At 43.5% G+C, this 18,351-nt stretch overlaps 1 protein-coding gene across 5 annotated transcripts in view; it reads right to left on the bottom strand.

Moving 5' to 3' along the window:
* Positions 1-18,351, bottom strand: part of CCDC33 (coiled-coil domain containing 33) — a 153,601-nt gene that overhangs the window by 115,110 nt on the left and 20,140 nt on the right. For 4 of the 5 annotated variants that reach the window (XR_011029964.1, XM_068272576.1, XM_068272575.1 and 1 more), the window contains 3 exons: positions 13,878-14,012; positions 2,702-2,865; positions 250-383 (listed from right to left, as the gene is read on the bottom strand). Coding sequence is in view for 4 of the 5 variants with exons in the window: in XM_068272576.1 (XP_068128677.1) it covers positions 250-383; positions 2,702-2,865; positions 13,878-14,012 (433 nt within the window). In the remaining variant the exon portion in view is untranslated. Of the gene's footprint in view, positions 1-249; positions 384-2,701; positions 2,866-13,877; positions 14,013-17,054; positions 17,143-18,351 lie in introns of those variants that run through there. The other variant, XM_068272577.1, reaches the window with a different exon arrangement.

The following is an 18,351-nucleotide window of genomic DNA, read 5'->3' as shown; positions in this document are numbered from 1 at the left end:
AATTTGGGGTAGGTTTATCAAGACCAGTGCAGGAAAACTGAAGCATGACTGGTGAAAAAATGAAGCACATGTCCTGATTAAGGATTCTGATTGGTCACTTTGATCAACTACTACACATCTGCACCTGCCCTATAGTATCTACATTTATGGTGGATGAAGAGAATGTATTCCAGTAGAAAAGGGTTGTCATTGAGAATAAGATAAATAACAGAAGGTGGGAGCAATGATAGGCATGTACTATGCAGGTACCTTCCTGGTCGGCCTCTTCATCTGTCACTGTCATGGTCAGGGTTTCCCCCCATATAGGGCTCTCAGTTGGACTCAGAGCAGCATGGGAAACACTTTGTGCTGATGTTCCTCTGTTCTCATCTGCACTGCTCATTCTACAAGACAGACATACAGTACAGTATATACAAATATACATAAATATTCTATGCAATCAAAATTAGTTACCGGTATATGATTTTCCCAAAATATAGCAATAAGCGATTCTTTCCAATGGTAATAAAGAAAGAAAAAGACATGAATGTATTATTGTATAATCATTCCATATATGGTTAGGCAATAGCAAACAATCGTTGGTATAAAACAGTATTTTCATACATGGTCAGGGAAATAGGGAAGTGATTTTGCTTATCTAAAGTCTGTTAATGTCATTTATGTCATTATATGTCCAGGACTTCTTTTTTATATGAAATATATTGTGTATTTTTACTGGTTTTTTTTTCATGCTGTCAATCATCAGGTTGGGACTGACAAAATGAGTGGGGGAGAGAAACTGGACAGGGGTCTTTGCCATGTGATTTGCTTGCTGTGGATGAAATATTAATGCCAACAGAACCCCCTGAGAAGCAAAGGAGGGGCAGCAATATCCCATTAGCAGCACCACACAAACAATTTTCAGACGGGATTAGCTGCTGCTGAAAGGAAAGTGTTTAAGGCTTGAGGCCTGAGAGCCGACCGCTGAGCTTGGGAGAGAATTGACTAGCAGGGATGGAGAAGGCACAACATAAAGGTGATAAATAAGAATGAGTGCGAAGACACTGACAAAAAGCCACGCAATTGTAATGTTGGACTTGTTATATTCTGAATGCACAGAAAAAGAAGCTGGCATTGTACAGGTGTGGCAGTAGTTAAGTGGAATTTAAGTGGCATTAATACATACAAGTCTTATTAAGATTGTATGTATTTACAGCATTGAAATTCAATAAAGGACAACGTCCCTGTGATTGATTGAGCACTAATCCTCTTTGTCTTTGCGTGCTTCTTACTCTGTGTAGCACAACGGAAGATGATGGTTCTATATAGGTCAATAGTGATAACAATGCTCAAGCTGAGTAGTAGTTGTTTGTCAATGTGCACCCTAGTTAGTGCCATTCTGCAGTAGGAACTGCAGCCATAGGGACAGTATTGCAAGGCAAATAACCACATAGCACATCAGAAGTACGTTGCTTTTCAGTGCTGTTAGACTCACTCTGGCAGGTCTAATTTTACCCATTACTTTAAACAATAAGTGAGGCGACAGAGCTGCATAAAAGTTTTTACCTTATTTGCTGCATAGGTATTTGGGACGCAAACTGCGTCCTCCTCCTCCATCCCCGTCCAATTGCCTCCAACAGCCCATACCAGGCCTCGACCCTCCCCTGGGTCGTTATCCTTGACCCGGAAGCAGTGCTGCGCATTACACGTCGCACCTGTTCAGTTCGGCAGGCTGCGAGCACCGGCACACTTAGAAACCCTCAGCCACCACATCCTCCAGGACACCATTGCCTCACACTCACATCCTGGAGACCGCCGGGAGCACGGAAGCATCAGCCGAGGGTTTCTAAGTGCGCAAAATGTAGTATGTGCTTATTTATTTGCGTGTTACAGCATTCTTACTGAATGGTGCATAAAACTCATAGACCTTTATTGAATTTACTTTTTCTCCTGTGTTTTTTCCTAGGAGATAATTTTTATCTTCTCTATAAAATATAAAGTTTTTGCATTTTGCAACTGAAAAAGTACCAAGAATGTACCGTATGTGAAAAGTACTATCAAAATGATATTGAATGTTTTCTTGGTTGCTGGTAGCTTGAAAGATATTTAAAAATATATAAATTGAATAAATTTTAATCGTCTAAAATTTGTTGCTTTTTATGATGAAAATACCGGTAAATAGTTTCAGGATCAGGATCCTGAGTCCTTTCTTTCTGTATGAAGACATGGACATTTGATGATTCCACGTTCATATACAGTATAAAGCATACTGAGTGCACAATAAGCCTTCCATTCCCAAAACAACCCAAGAGGCTCAGATCCCCTGCAATCCAAGTAACACCTCTTTAACCAGCTTGTATTCAGCGAACACGAACACTACATGTTACGGATGTGAACCATCCTTCATCAGGTTTTACACCTGATGAAGGATGGTTCACATCCGTAACATGTAGTGTTCGTGTTCGCTGAATACAAGCAAGTCATTTTGCAGTCAGTTGTGTGTCGTCTCTTCTTTCTGGTTTGGCTATCTGTGAAGCCGTTAGAGCAATCCGGCTGAGACTGGACACCGGCAGAGACACAGGTACCTTGATACCTGTAGAGCTGTTCACCACACACCTTTCGTGCTTTGATAACACCTCTTTAATAATGGCAGAGTGAGATGTCTGTTCCTTAATTCATGTCATAAGAGCTCCATACCCATATATGGAGGCTTCATACTTACAGGCTGACATATGGGGATGGTATAGAACCAGTACTGGTAGAGGGGATGTGGTTGGCTGAGTGGAGGGTGACAACTATTTTCTCTGTTCCAGGAAAGGGTAGGAGTTTATCGTCTCTGTCAGCTCCATATACGGGATCACCTCGTGCTGGAGGTTTCTCTGTAACCTAAGGCAGACATAATATTATCAAGCAATATAATTTAAAAAAATAAACTCACTCTACAGCTAGGTCCTATTTATAAGAAATATGCAAAGGTTGATATGATATGTAAGTATGCCATATTTATAAACCAACAATACAGTATTTTTGGCAGTAATTTATAATAAGGATGAACGGAAATTTCTCCTAACATCATAACTAACAAATTAACATTTACCAGAGAAGTGGAAGCCATGTTAGCAAATAAAAGTCACTAACAGCTGACCAATTAGATTACAGCCGATTAAATTTATACAGCACTCAGCTAGTTGATTGGCAGCCGATGGGTTTCATTTGTTTGTACAGCTTTCAGTATACAATGCAACAGGAAGTTTATTTGAAGTGCTGAAAAAGTGCACTGAAATTAGGGAAATGTTTGGTGATACCTCTCAACTGTCCACACAGAATTATTTGGGCTCTTTGCAAGGGAAACATGTTAATATTCCTGGAGTGAGGGCTGATAGATGGTCTCTATCAACCCTGTAGAAATGTGACATAGTAGTGGGAGTCAGGGGTATAACTAGAAATCACCGGGCCCCCTGCAAAACTTTGGATGGATCCCCCCCCCAAAAAAAACAAACAAAATAAATGGAAAGGAAAGCCAGGCAGGATATTGAAAAACAAAACAAAAACAAAATATTTACAGTATAGATAGCCAGGTATAGGTGCCCCCAGTATAGGTAGCCAGGTACAGGTGACCCCAGTATAGGTAGCCAGGTATAGGTGACCCCAGTATAGGTAGCCTGGTATAGGTGTCCCCAGTAAATGTAGCCTGGTATAGGTGCCCCCAGTATAGATAGCAAGGTATAGGTGTCCCCAATATAGGTAGTCTGATATACAAGTGATGTGAAAAACTATTTGCCCCTTCTTGATTTCTTATTCTTTTGCATGTTTGTCACACTTAAATGTTTCTGCTCATCAAAAACCGTTAACTATTAGTCAAAGATAACATAATTGAACACAAAATGCAGTTTTAAATGATGGTTTTTATTATTTAGTGAGAAAAAAAACTCCAAATCTACACGGCCCTGTGTGAAAAATTGATTGCCCCCCCTTGTTAAAAAATAACTTAACTGTGGTTTATCACACCTGAGTTCAATTTCTGTAGTCACCCCCAGGCCTGATTACTGCAAACACCTGTTTCAATCAAGAAATCACTTAAATAGGAGCTATCTGACACAGAGAAGTAGACCAAAAGCACCTCAAAAGCTAGACATCATGCCAAGATCCAAAGAAATTCAGTAACAAATGAGAACAAAAGTAATTGAGATCTATCAGTCTGGTAAAGGTTATAAAGCCATTTCTAAAGCTTTGGGACTCCAGCGAACCACAGTGAGAGCCATTATCCACAAGTGGCAAAAACATGGAACAGTGATGAACCTTCCCAGGAGTGGCCCGTCGACCAAAATTACCCCAAGAGCGCAGAGAAAACTCATCCGAGAGGCCACAAAAGACCCCAGGACAACATCTAAAGAACTGCAGGCCTCACTTGCCTCAATTAAGGTCAGTGTTCACGACTCCACCATAAGAAAGAGACTGGGCAAAAACGGCCTACATGGCAGATATCCAAGGCGCAAACCACTTTTAAGCAAAAATAACATTAAGGCTCGTCTCAATTTTGCTAAAAAACATCTCAATGATTGCCAAGACTTTTGGGAAAATACCTTGTGGACCAACGAGACAAAAGTTGAACTTTTTGGAAGGTGCGTGTCCCGTTACATCTGGCGTAGAAGTAACACAGCATTTCAGCAAAAGAACATCACACCAACAGTAAAATATGGTGGTGGTAGTGTGATGGTCTGTTTTTTTTTTGCTGCTTCAGGACCTGGAAGGCTTGCTGTGATAGATGGAACCATGAATTCTACTGTCTACCAAAACATCCTGAAGGAGAATGTCCGGCCATCTGTTTGTCAACTCAAGCTGAAGCGATCTTGGGTGCTGCAGCAGGACAATGACCCAAAACACACCAGCAAATCCACCTCCGAATGGCTGAAGAAAAACAAAATGAAGACTTTGGAGTGGTCTAGTCAAAGTCCTGACCTGAATAGAATTTAGATGTTATGGCATGACCTCAAAAAGGCGGTTCATGCTAGAAAACCCTCAAATAAAGCTGAATTACAACAATTCTGCAAAGATGAGTGGGCCAAAATTCCTCCAGAGCGCTGTAAAAGACTCGTTGCAAGTTTTCGCAAATGCTTGATTGCAGTTATTGCTGCTAAGGGTGGCCCAACCAGTTATTAGGTTCAGGGGGCAATTTCTTTTTCACACAGGGCCATGTAGGTTTTGAGTTTTTTTTCTCACTAAATAATAAAAACCATCATTTAAAACTGCATTTTGTGTTTAATTATGTTATCTTTGACTTATAGTTAACGGTTTTTGATGAGCAGAAACATTTAAGTGTGACAAACATGCAAACGAATAAGAAATCAGGAAGGGGGCAAATAGTTTTTCACATCACTGTAGGTGCCCCCAGTATAGGTAGCCTGGTATAGGTGTTCCCAGTATAGGTAGCCTGGTAATAGGTGCCACCAATATAGGTAGCCAGATATAGGTACCCCCAATATAGGTAGACAGGTATAGGTGTCCCCAGGATTATAGCTCAGAAGAGAGAGCAGCGAGAACACACTGCTTCTCCCTCACCTCAGGCCCCGCTTCAGCGCTCCCCACTCTAGAAATTAGAGCAGCAGGCATGGGCTGTCAACACAGGACTCACCTCTTCCGGGTTCCATGCAATGATTGCGCTCCGCATGCCAACGCTCTTCTATGTCTCCAACGTCGCTCACTCTACTTCCGCTAATCAGGAAGTAAAGTGAGCAGTGTTAGAGATAGAGAAGACCGGCAGCAGTATCTAAGTTTCTTAAAACAATTCAGAAGATTACAGACATGGCATTTCATTTAATTTTTAAGATTTTGCATTAATGGTATAAAATTCAAATCCAAGCTGGTGTTACTCTTGAAACTGTTTATCTAAGTGACCTTTCCCTCTTGATCTGTTTCAGACTTTCTAGCTATCTGTATTTACATCTAAGCTTATATCTCTCCTCTTAGATTATTAGCACTGTTGCAAAGGCCAATTTATTGAACATACTGTGCCTTACTGTAATCTCACAGCTTCACCAGTTTGCACTTTTACCTACTCATTTGCTGGCAAATGCAGCCTCATACCTAATTACAGTACACTCCTTGTAGCAATGACATTATTTCTACCACATACACAAATGTACTGTACATTCTCTCTCATCTCAAGATCCAGCTCGCACTGCTTTGAATTGCAGAAGTGAGATGAATACAGAAGGTCCATCTTATTAAGGTAGAGTCTCGGTTATTCGGCACCGACGAGGATTGGCTGCTTGAGACTCAATTTTAAAAACAGGCTTAGCTACTACAGTACTATATCCCACTCTATATACATACCACAAACTCTGTAGTAAACTATAGTCTGATCTGTTCGTGGCCAAATGGCCTATGTCCTGCCCACTGCCCAGTGGACTGTGTTCTGGTTATGCCCTCGGTCCAAAAATAAACATTTGTTCAGCTACAGGAATGGATGAATGACAACTGACGGAAATTAAATGCTGACAAAACTAAGGTTATTGTCATCAGAAGTCAGCATTTGCCATCAAAATAGTTTCACTGTCAATCAGCACCACAGAGCGTAGGGAGCTCAGACCTAAGTAGCTCTGACCTTGTACATTGTCTGGGTGTATTAACTGAAGGGGAATTAGGGCCCATTTCCACTATCGCGAATTGCATGCGTTTTTCGCATGCAAATTTGCATAGCAATACAAGTGAATGGGACTGTTTCCACTTGTCAGGATTCCTTTGCGTTTTTCTGTGCAGAAAAAAATCGCATGGCAGAGCTATCAGAATTGGCATACCGCATAACGCTATGCGAATCACATACAATGTATTTAATAGGAAATTCGCATGTGGTTTGGGCATGCGAATTTTTATGCAAATTTGCATAGAAACAATGGAAAATCACAACAGCACTGCCATGGTTAAATTTGCATACATCGTCATCCACGCGAATTCACATGCAAATTTGCATGAAAATTCGCATGCACCAACATGCGAAATTCGCATCCGCATGCAATTCTCACTGCACAAGTGGAAACGGGCCCTTAACCACTTAAGGACCTAGGGCTTTCTACCCCTTAAGGACCGGCCACTTTTTTTCCATTCAGACCACTGCAGCTTTCACGGTTTATTGCTCGCTCATACAACCTACCACCTAAATGAATTTTGGCTCCTTTTCTTGTCACTAATAAAGCTTTCTTTTGGTGCTACTTGATTGCTCCTGCGATTTTTACTTTTTATTATATTCATCAAAAAAGACATGAATTTTGGCAAAAAAATGATTTTTTTAACTTTCTGTGCTGACAGTTTTCAAATAAAGTAAAATTTCTGTATACATGCAGCGCGAAAAATGTGGACAAACATGTTTTGGATAAAAAAAAACCCATTCAGTGTATATTTATTGGTTTGGGTAAAAGTTATAGCGTTTACAAACTATGGTGCAAAAAGTGAATTTTCCCATTTTCAAGCATCTCTGACTTTTCTGACCACCTGTCATGTTTCATGAGGGGCTAGAATTCCAGGATAGTATAAATACCCCCCAAATGACCCCATTTTGGAAAGAAGACATCCCAAAGTATTCACTGAGAGGCATAATGAGTTCATAGAAGATATTATTTTTTGTCACAAGTAAGCGGAAAATGACACTTTGTGACCAAAAAAAAAAAAAAGTTTCCATTTCTTTTAACTTGCGACAAAAAAAAATGAAATCTGCCACGGACTCACCATGCCCCTCTCTGAATACCTTGAAGGGTCTACTTTCCAAAATGGGTCATTTGTGGGGTGTGTTTACTGTCCTGACATTTTGGGGGGTGCTAAATTGTAAGCACCCCTGTAAAGCCTAAAGGTGCTCATTGAACTTTGGACCCCTTAGCGCAGTTAGGCTGCAAAAAAGTGCCACACATGTGGTATTGCCATACTCAGGAGAAGTAGTATAATGTGGTTTGGGGTGTATTTTTACACATACCCATGCTGGGTGGAAGAAATATCTCTGTAAATGACAATTTTTTAATTTTTTTTACACACAATTGTCCATTTACAGAGATCTTTCTCCCACTCAGAATGGGTATGTGTAAAAATACACCCCAAAACACATTATACTACTTCTCCTGAGTACGGCGATACCACATGTGTGGCACTTTTTTGCACCCTAACTGCACTAAAGGGCCCAAAGTCCAATGAGTACCTTTAGGATTTCACAGGTCATTTTGAGAAATTTCGTTTCAAGACTACTCCTCACGGTTTAGGGCCCCTAAAATGCCAGGGCAGTATAGGAACCCCACAAATGACCCCATTTTAGAAAGAAGACACCCCAAGGTATTCCGTTAGGAGTATGGTGAGTTCATAGAAGATTTTATTTTTTGTCACAAGTTAGCGGAAAATGACACTTTCAATTTCCGCTAACTTGTGACAAAAAATAAAATCTTCTATGAACTCGCTATACTACTAACGGAATACCTTGGGGTGTCTTCTTTCTAAAATGGGGTCATTTGTGGGGTTCCTATACTGCCCTGGCATTTTAGGGGCCCTAAACCGTGAGGAGTAGTCTTGAAACGAAATTTCTCAAAATGACCTGTGAAATCCTAAAGGTACTCATTGGACTTTGGACCCTTTAGCGCAGTTAGGGTGCAAAAAAGTGCCACACATGTGGTATCGCCGTACTCGGGAGAAGTAGTACAATGTGTTTTGGGGTGTATTTTTACACATACCCATGCTGGGTGGGAGAAATACCTCTGTAAATGGACAATTGTGTGTAAAAAAATCAAAAGATTGTCATTTACAGAGGTATTTCTCCCACCCAGCATGGATATGTGTAAAAATACACCCCAAAACACATTATACTACTTCTCCCGAGTACGGCGATACCACATGTGTGGCACTTTTTTGCACCCTAACTGCACTAAGGGGCCCAAAGTCCAATGAGTACCTTTAGGATTTCACAGGTCATTTTTGTTTCAAGACTACTCCTCACGGTTTAGGGCCCCTAAAATGCCAGGGCAGTATAGGAACCCCACTAATGACCCCATTTTAGAAAGAAGACACCCCAAGGTATTCCGTTAGGAGTATGGTGAGTTCATAGAAGTTTTTATTTTTTTGTCACAAGTTAGCGGAAATTGATTTTAATTGTTTTTTTCACAAAGTGTCATTTTCCGCTAACTTGTGACAAAAAATAAAATCTTCTATGAACTCACCATACTCCGTACGGAATACCTTTGGGTGTCTTCTTTCTAGAATGGGGTCATTAGTGGGGTTCCTATACTGCCCTGGCATTTTAGGGGCCCTAAACCGTGAGGAGTAGTCTTGAAACCAAATGTCGCAAAATGACCTGTGAAATCCTAAAGGTACTCATTGGACTTTGGGCCCCTTAGCGTACTTAGGGTGTAAAAAAGTGCCACACATGTGGTACCGCCGTACTCAGGAGAAGTAGTATAATGCGTTTTGGGGTGTATTTTTACACATACCCATGCTAAGTGGGAGAAATATCTCTGTAAATGACAATTGTTTGATTTTTTTACACACAATTGTCCATTTACATAGAAATGTCTCCCACCCAGCATGGGTATGTGTAAAAATACACCCCAAAACACATTATACTACTTTTCCTGAGTACGGCGGTACCACATGTGTGACACTTTTTTGCAGCCTAGGTGCGCTAAGGGGCCCAACGTCCTATTCACAGGTCATTTTGAGGCATTTGTTTTCTAGACTACTCCTCGCGGTTTAGGGCCCCTAAAATGCCAGGGCAGTATAGGAACCCCACAAGTGACCCCATTTTAGAAAGAAGACACCCCAAGGTATTCCGTTAGGTGTATGGCGAGTTCATAGAAGATTTTATTTTTTGTCACAAGTTAGTGAAAAATGACACTTTGTGAAAAAAAACCAATAAAAATCAATTCCCGCTAACTTTTGACAAAAAATAAAATCTTCTATGAACTCGTCATACACCTAACAGAATACCTTGGGGTGTCTTTTTTTCTAAAATGGGGTCACTTGTGGGGTTCCTATACCGCCCTGGCATTTTACGGGCCCAAAACCGTGAGTAGTCTGGAAACCAAATGTCTCAAAATGACTGTTCAGGGGTATAAGCATCTGCAAATTTTGATGACAGGTGGTCTATGAGGGGGCGAATTTTGTGGAACCGGTCATAAGCAGGGTGGCCTTTTAGATGACAGGTTGTATTGGGCCTGATCTGATGGATAGGAGTGCTAGGGGGGTGACAGGAGGTGATTGATGGGTGTCTCAGGGGGTGGTTAGAGGGGAAAATAGATGCAATCAATGCACTGGGGAGGTGATCGGAAGGGGGTCTGAGGGTTTGGCCGAGTGATCAGGAGCCCACACGGGGCAAATTAGGGCCTGATCTGATGGGTAGGTGTGCTAGGGGGTGACAGGAGGTGATTGATGGGTGTCTCAAGGTGTGATTAGAGGGGGGAATAGATGCAAGCAATGCACTGGCGAGGTGATCAGGGCTGGGGTCTGAGGGCATTCTGAGGGTGTGGGCGGGTGATTGAGTGCCCTAGGGGCAGATAGGGGTCTAATCTGATAGGTAGCAGTGACAGGGGGTGATTGATGGGTAATTAGTGGGTGTTTAAGGTAGAGAACAGATGTAAACACTGCACTTGGGAGGTGATCGGACGTCGGATCTGCGGGCGATCTATTGGTGTGGGTGGGTGATCAGATTGCCCGCAAGGGGCAGGTTAGGGGCTGATTGATGGGTGGCAGTGACAGCGGGTGATTGATGGGTGGCAGTGACAGGGGGTGATTGATGGGTGGCAGTGACAGGGTGATTGATGGGTGATTGATAGGTGATTGACAGGTAATCAGTGGGTTATTACAGGGGAGAACGGATGTAAATATTGCACTGGCGAATTGATAAGGGGGGGTCTGAGGGCAATCTGAGCGTGTAGGCGGGTGATTGGGTGCCCGCAAGGGGCAGATTAGGGTCTGATCTGATGGGTAACAGTGACAGGTGGTGATAGGGGGTGATTGATGGGTGATTGATGGGTAATTAGTGGGTGTTTAGAGGAGAGAATAGATGGAAACACTGCGCTTGGGTGGTGATCTGATGTCGGATCTGCGGGCGATCTATTGGTGTGGGTGGGTGATCAGTTTGCCCGCAAGGGGCAGGTTAGGGGCTGATTGATGGGTGGCAGTGACAGGGGGTGATTGATGGGTGGCAGTGACAGGGGGTGATTGATGGGTGATTGACAGGTGATTGACAGGTGATCAGTGGGTTATTACAGGGAAGGACAGATGTAAATAATGCCCTGGCGAATTGATAAGGGGGGGGGTCTGAGGGCAATCTGTGCGTGTAGGCGGGTGATTGGGTGCCCGCAAGGGGCAGATTAGGGTCTGATCTGATGGGTAACAGTGACAGGTGGTGATAGGGGGTGATTGATGGGTGATTGATGGGTAATTAGTGGGTGTTTAGAGGAGAGAATAGATGTAAACGCTGAGCTTGGGTGGTGATCTGATGTCGGATCTGCGGGCGATCTATTGGTGTGGGTGGGTGATCAGATTGCCCGCAAGGGGCAGGTTAGGGGCTGATTGTTGGGTGGCAGTGACAGGGGGTGATTGATGGGTGATAGGTGATTGGCAGGTGATTGACAGGTGATCAGTGGGTTATTACAGGGAAGGACAGATGTAATGAATGCACTGGCGAATTGATAAGGGGGGGGGGGGGGGGGTCTGAGGACAATCTGAGCGTGTGGGCGGGTGATTGGGTGCCTGCAAGGGGCAGATTAGGGTCTGATCTGATAGGTAACAGTGACAGGTGGTGATAGGGGGTGATTGATGGGTGATTGATGGGTAATTAGTGGGTGTTTAGAGAAGATAACAGATGTAAACAATACATTTGGGAGGTAATCTGACGGCGGGTTTGCGGGCGATCTAACGGTGTGGGTGGGTGATCAGATTGCCCGCAAGGGGCAGGTTAGGGGCTGATTGATGGGTGGCAGTGACAGGGGGTGACAGGGGGTGATTGATGGGTGATAGGTGATTGGCAGGTGATTGACAGGTGATCAGTGGGTTATTACAGGGAAGAACAGATGTAATTAATGCACTGGTGAATTGATAAGGGGGGGGGTCAGAGGGCAATCTGAGCGTGTGGGCGGGTGATTGGGTGCCCGCAAGGGGCAGATTAGGGTCTGATCTGATAGGTAAAAGTGACAGGTGGTGATAGGGGGTGATTGATGGGTGATTGATGGGTAATTAGTGGGTGTTTAGAGGAGAGAATAGATGTAAACAATGGATTTGGGAGGTGATCTGATGTCGGATCTGCGGGCGATCTATTGGTGTGGGGGGGTGATCAGATTGCCCGCAAGGGGCAGGTTAGGGGCTGATTGATGGGTGGCAGTGACAGGGGGTGATTGGCGGGTGATTGACGGGTGATTGACAGGTGATTGACAGGTGATCAGGGGGGATAGATGCATACAGTACATGGGGGGGGGGGGGGTCTGAGGGGGGTCTGGGGAGAATCTGAGGGGTGGGGGGTGATCAGGAGGGAACAGGGGGCAGGGGGGGGGGGGGATAAAAAAAAATTGCGTTGACAGATAGTGACAGGGAGTGATTGATGGGTGATTAGGGGGGTGATTGGGTGCAAACAGGGGTCTGGGGCGTGGGCAGGGGGGGGTCTGATGGGTGCTGTGGGCGATCTGGGGCAGGGGGGGGGGAAATCAGTGTGCTTGGTGCAGACTAGGGTGGCTGCAGCCTGCCCTGGTGGTCCCTCGGACACTGGGACCACCAGGGCAGGAGGCAGCCTGTATAATAGACTTTGTAAACATTACAAAGTGTATTATACACTTTGTATGCGGCGATCGTCGGGTTAACATCCCGCCGGCGCTTCCGTATGGCCGGCGGGATGTTGCGGCGGGTGAGCGGCGCCAGGCGGAGGATCGCGTCACGGATGACGCGATCGCTCCGCCCATGCCCCTACAAGGACCGCCGCCATTTGTCCATGCGGCGGTCCTTGCGGCGTCCACTTCCCGGCCGCCTCTGTGCGTTAGGCGGTCGGGAAGTGGTTAAACTTCAGAAATGAATTTCCTGCTGCTATATTCCTACTTTTACTCTTCACATACCCAAAAGGTCTTCCAACCCTAGTTTATGTCTTCATTAGATCATGACTAGACTATTGCAATAATTGCTATACAGTCCTTCGAAACAATGCACCATTTGCAGTTAGTACAGAACGCTGCCGCCCGGTTTTTAACAAGCCAACCATTCCATTGCGTAATAATACTGATGTCATGCCCACTCTAATCATAACCCATAAAATTAAAAAACGTCTTTAAGAATTACCAGCTAAAATCCCTGTACATTATCAGTCCTGTTGAATACCTGAAGGATTTGTTGCAAGCGCACCCCTTACCTCCAACCTCAGATCATGATCATGAGGATCTAGTAGTTTAGTCACCCCACATTACAGCCTTCGGAGCCAGACCCTTTACCATACTGCCCCTTCCTTTCAGAACTCCCTTTCACACTCAAAACAGTGCCATCCTTAGAGGTGAAATCCAGATTGAAAGGTCACCTGTTTAGACTTGCATTTTTGGGCATGTACATTTTACCTCTGTAGCACAATCCACCCTGCCACCAATGACTGGTGTGAGACATGATTAAACACTTTGAGTACTATGGGACAAAAATGCTATTCTAATGTCATCGTTGTTCTATTTTTTTTGCAGAATAGGTTATTTGATACAGAATTATGAATAATATAAATTTTTCTAGCTATGAGATCAAATTTCATTTTTTGTTCTGCTTCATGCCCTGTAGGCTTAGAAGAAATGGGTCGCTTAAACCCATCAGTTTAAACAGCAATCATCTAAACATAGGGTACAGTTTGCAACCTTCACTGCTTATAATAGGCCCTTGCTGCTAGTTATAATTGAAAAGTGCATACTCACATGAGTCTTCTGAGTGGTGGCGGGTGTTTTAGGAGATGAAGGAAGCACTAAAGGAACGTCATCAGGTATCTTACGTGGTGGGGAATGCACTGAAGAACGAGGCACAGGCCTAGCAGCTTTGGGTCCTACATCATCCTTTAAGCAATACATATGTAGAAAAAAGGCTGAGGTATAATTAAACAGTTAAACAAGGCATACAATACTATTAACACTAAACATAAAAATATACAGTGGGTTGCAAAAGTATTCAGCCCCCTTGAAGTTTTCCACATTTTGTCACATTACTGCCACAAACATGCATCGATTTTATTGGAATTCCACGTGAAAGACCAATACAAAGTGGTGTACACGTGAGAAGTGGAATGTAACTCATACATGATTCCAAACATGTTTTACAAATCAATAACTGCAAAGTGGGGTGTGCGTAATTATTCAGCCCCTGAGTCAATACTTTGTAGAACCACCTTTTGCTGCAATTACAGCTGCCACATTCTTTTAGGGTATGTCTCTACCAGCTTTGCACATCTAGAGACTGAAATCCTTGCCCATTCTTCTTTGCAAAACAGCTCCAGCTCAGTCAGATTAGATGGACAGCGTTTGTGAACAGCAGTTTTCAGATCTTGCCACAGATTCTCGATTGGATTTAGATCTGGACTTTGACTGGGCCATTCTAACACATGGATATGTTTTGTTTTAAACCATTCCATTGTTGACCTGGCTTTATGTTTAGGGTCATTGTCCTGCTGGAAGGTGAACCTCCGCCCCGGTCTCAAGTCTTTTGCAGTCTCCAACAGGTTTTCTTCCAAGTTTGCCCTGTATTTGGCTCGATCCATCTTCCCATCAACTCTGACCAGCTTCCCTGTCCCTGCTGAAGAGATGCACCCCCCAAGCATGATGCTGCCACCACCATATTTGACAGTGGGGATGGTGTGTTCAGAGTGATGTGCAGTGTTAGTTTTACGCCACACATAGCGTTTTGCATTTTGGCCAAACAATTTCATTTTGGTCTCATCTGACCAGAGCACCCTTTACTACATGGTTGCTGTGTCCACCACATGGCTTGTAGCAAACTGCAAACGGGACTTCTTATGCTTTCTGTTAACAATGCCTTTCTTCTTGCCACTCTTCCATAAAGGCCAACTTTGTACAGTGCATGGCTAATAGTTGTCCTATGGACAGAGTCTCCCACCTGAGCTGTAGATCTCTGCAGCTCATCCAGAGTCACCATGGGCCTCTTGACTGCATTTCTGATCAGCGCTCTCCTTGTTCAGCTTGTGAGTTTAGGTGGATGGCCTTGTCTTGGTAGGTTTACAGTTGTGCCATACTCCTTCCATTTCTGAATGATCGCTTGAACAGTGCTCCGTGGGATGTTCAAGGCTTTGGAAATCTTTTTGTAGCCTAAGCCTGCTTTAAATTTCTCAATAACTTGATCCCTGACCGGTCTTGTGTGTTCTTTGGACTTCACAGTGTTGTTGCTCCCAATATTCTATTAGACAACCACTGAGGCCATCACAGAGCAGCTGTATTTGTACTGACATTAGATTACACACAGATACATTCTATTTAGTCATTAGCACTCATCAGGCAATGTCTAAAGGCAACTGACTGCACTCAGATCAAACGGGGCCGAATAATTATGCACACACCACTTTGCAGTTATTTATTTGTAAAAAATGTTTGGAATCATGTATGATTTTCGTTCCACTTCTCATGTGTACACCACTTTGTGTTGGTCTTTCATGTGGAATTCCAATAAAATTGATTCATGTTTGTGGCAGTAATGTGACAAAATGTGGAAAACTTCAAGGGGGCCGAATACTTTTGCAACCCACTGTAACTAACTCCTGTTAGTCATTCATACATTTCTTTGGAACTTCCAATAATCACATTAATTATTTAGCTATTATTCCTGACCATCCACACCATTTATCCAGTTTGTTTTCATGATATAGCCAGGATTTGACTGCAGTGATTGTGCCTTTACTAAACTTTTTCTCTCTGTTACTGTTCAAGTGAGATAACTTTTGTTTCTAGATTGATGTACAGGTACACAAATCCTGTCATTGTTAGGGTCACAGTTTATGAAACTAGTATGTTTCTCAATTGTAGTCACACAACCAGTTCGGTTTTACGTAATGTGTGTGTGTGTGTGTGTGTGTGTGTGTGTGTGTGTTCAAAAATTTGTTGCATGCTCTATCTTGGCATAAAAAATGCATGCATTTTTATATACACAACCTGTTTTATGTTTTGGAGGTTTACTCTGAAGTCACCTGATAGTGATGATATCACTATGATATACTAAGGGACTTGGAGGGCTGTGTTGCTAGCACAGGAAGAATATGGCATGGAGGCATAACATTGAACGGGAAAAGACACAGCATGAACAGAACAGGGCTGGCTGGGTCACCAAGTCAGCAGAGCCGGGACAAGGTCCTCCAGCACCCAAGGCTGAGACACCAAAGTGCGCCCCTCCATCCCTCCCACCCCAGTCGTCACACACTGATTGCTATTAGACTAAGAGGCCCCCATGGGCCCACAACCTCCCCAACACCTTAATATCTAGTTATCTGGCTTGCAGTCAATGCCATGTATCCCCTTTTCTTATTTCTTTCTGCTTCAAACACAATTAGGAATGACAGCTGAATGAATTCTGCGCCCCCTCCTACACTGCGCCCTGAGGCTGGAGCCTCTCCAGCCTATGCCTCGGCCCGGCCCTGCCCTGATCTCCACTAAAACACACCAGGGCATAGTAGAGGCTCATTTGTGGCAGCATATATCCTCCCCACCAGCTTATTGTTTTAATGGCATCTACATGTTCTACAGTGGCATAGCTAAGGCACTATGGACCCCAGTGTAAGTTTTACTTTGGGCATTCTATACATAACAATTGATTTGGTGCAGCAAAACCTGCCAAGGATAGCCACAGTGTCAGAAAGGTTTAAAAAGAGCAGGAGAACTTTCTGTTAACGAAACCGCTATTCAAAAGCATTATTATTACCAGTGTAGCACCAATGAAAAACAAATACAGTGGTTAAAATAGGGCTGGACCGGCTGGTTGAAATAGGGCCACAAGTGGGGCACTTTGGTCCAGGTGTCCCTGGTGCAGTCACAACCTCTGCATTCCTATAAATATGCCACTGCCAATAACAGCTATTAACCCTTTTTTAAAGCTTTTACCCCATTAGTCATGCCACTTGAACAATTAACACCTTCTTAACCACTTAAGTACCAGTGGTCTCTGCCCTCTTAAGGACCAGAGACCGCTGGTACAAGAAACGGCGAAACACTGACGAATAGCCGCACATACCCGCCGCAACCGACATCACCGCCGCACGTCGGGAACCTGGGCAACCCACTCTGCCGTCTCTACGACGGCAGAGTTCCTGTGAGCCGGCCAGGAGCCGCTTTCATTGGCTCCTGACCCTGTCTTTTAATGTAAGCCAATGAGAGTTGCTTACATTGAAAGACAGGGCCAGGAGCCAATGAAATTGGCTCCTGACCCACTCACAGGGCTCTGCCGTCATAAAGACAGGGAGAGCGAGTGAGCTGTGGTGGGAGATGGCGGGGATTCAGCAGCGAGACCGGCGGGAGCAATGAAAACAGCGGATGCGCGCAGCAGCGGTAATTGAAATCTAAGCCCTGGCAGCCAGATCAGCATCAAAACAGGGCATAGATTTTAACTACGACGGTCCTTAAAGTGGATCCGAGATGAACTTTTACTTATTGCATAATTGTGTTCCTTTCCTATTGTTTATAGGGCATTCCTCAAGCCAAATACTTTTTTTGTTTTTGTTTTAGTACTCTAATTCCCTATAAACTAAACAAGCCACGCCCACAGGTTTTCAGAGAGCCTTGGCAGTAGCAAGGGCTCATGGGAGCTTAGGAGGAGGGGAAGGTATTACTAGCCAGAGATTTCAGAGGCAGAGGTGAGGAGAGAGGAAGAGGGAGGAGGAGGGGGATAAGGTTTTTTTTCACAGAAGATGCAGATAAGCTTGCCTGTTTGTAATGTTTACAAACAACATGGCTGCTGTCATTGTATCACAGGAAGAAATAATCATATTCTATTGAAGCTGTTTGCAGCTAGATTTGCTGTGTAAACTATCTAAACTTTAGATAAGATATATAGACAAGTTACTTGTAATCGTTAGTTTTTCATCTCGGATCCACTTTAAGTAGTTAATGAATCTCTGACTAAACTCTAGGCTAAACTGAGAATCATCCATAAATATATGGTTATTTTTTTAAACAAAGGTGGCTGCTGGGAAGTGAAGAATGTTTTCTGAATGAGGTCAACAAATAGAAGTTCATTTCAATGTTTTTTACTTATTTAAGTGTTTTAATATATCATGGCATGGATAAATTCCTCATGCATAATTACATTATCATTATACAAATGATTCAAAACAGGACACTGAACAATAATACAATATACTTTTTATTACTGATATTGCTGGACTTATAAAATGCAATGTTA

Source organism: Hyperolius riggenbachi, chromosome 3 (assembly GCF_040937935.1).
Source record: "Hyperolius riggenbachi isolate aHypRig1 chromosome 3, aHypRig1.pri, whole genome shotgun sequence".
NCBI lineage: Eukaryota > Metazoa > Chordata > Amphibia > Anura > Hyperoliidae > Hyperolius > Hyperolius riggenbachi.
Note: the sequence above shows the minus strand (reverse complement) of the source record. Positions and strands in the feature narration are given on the sequence as shown.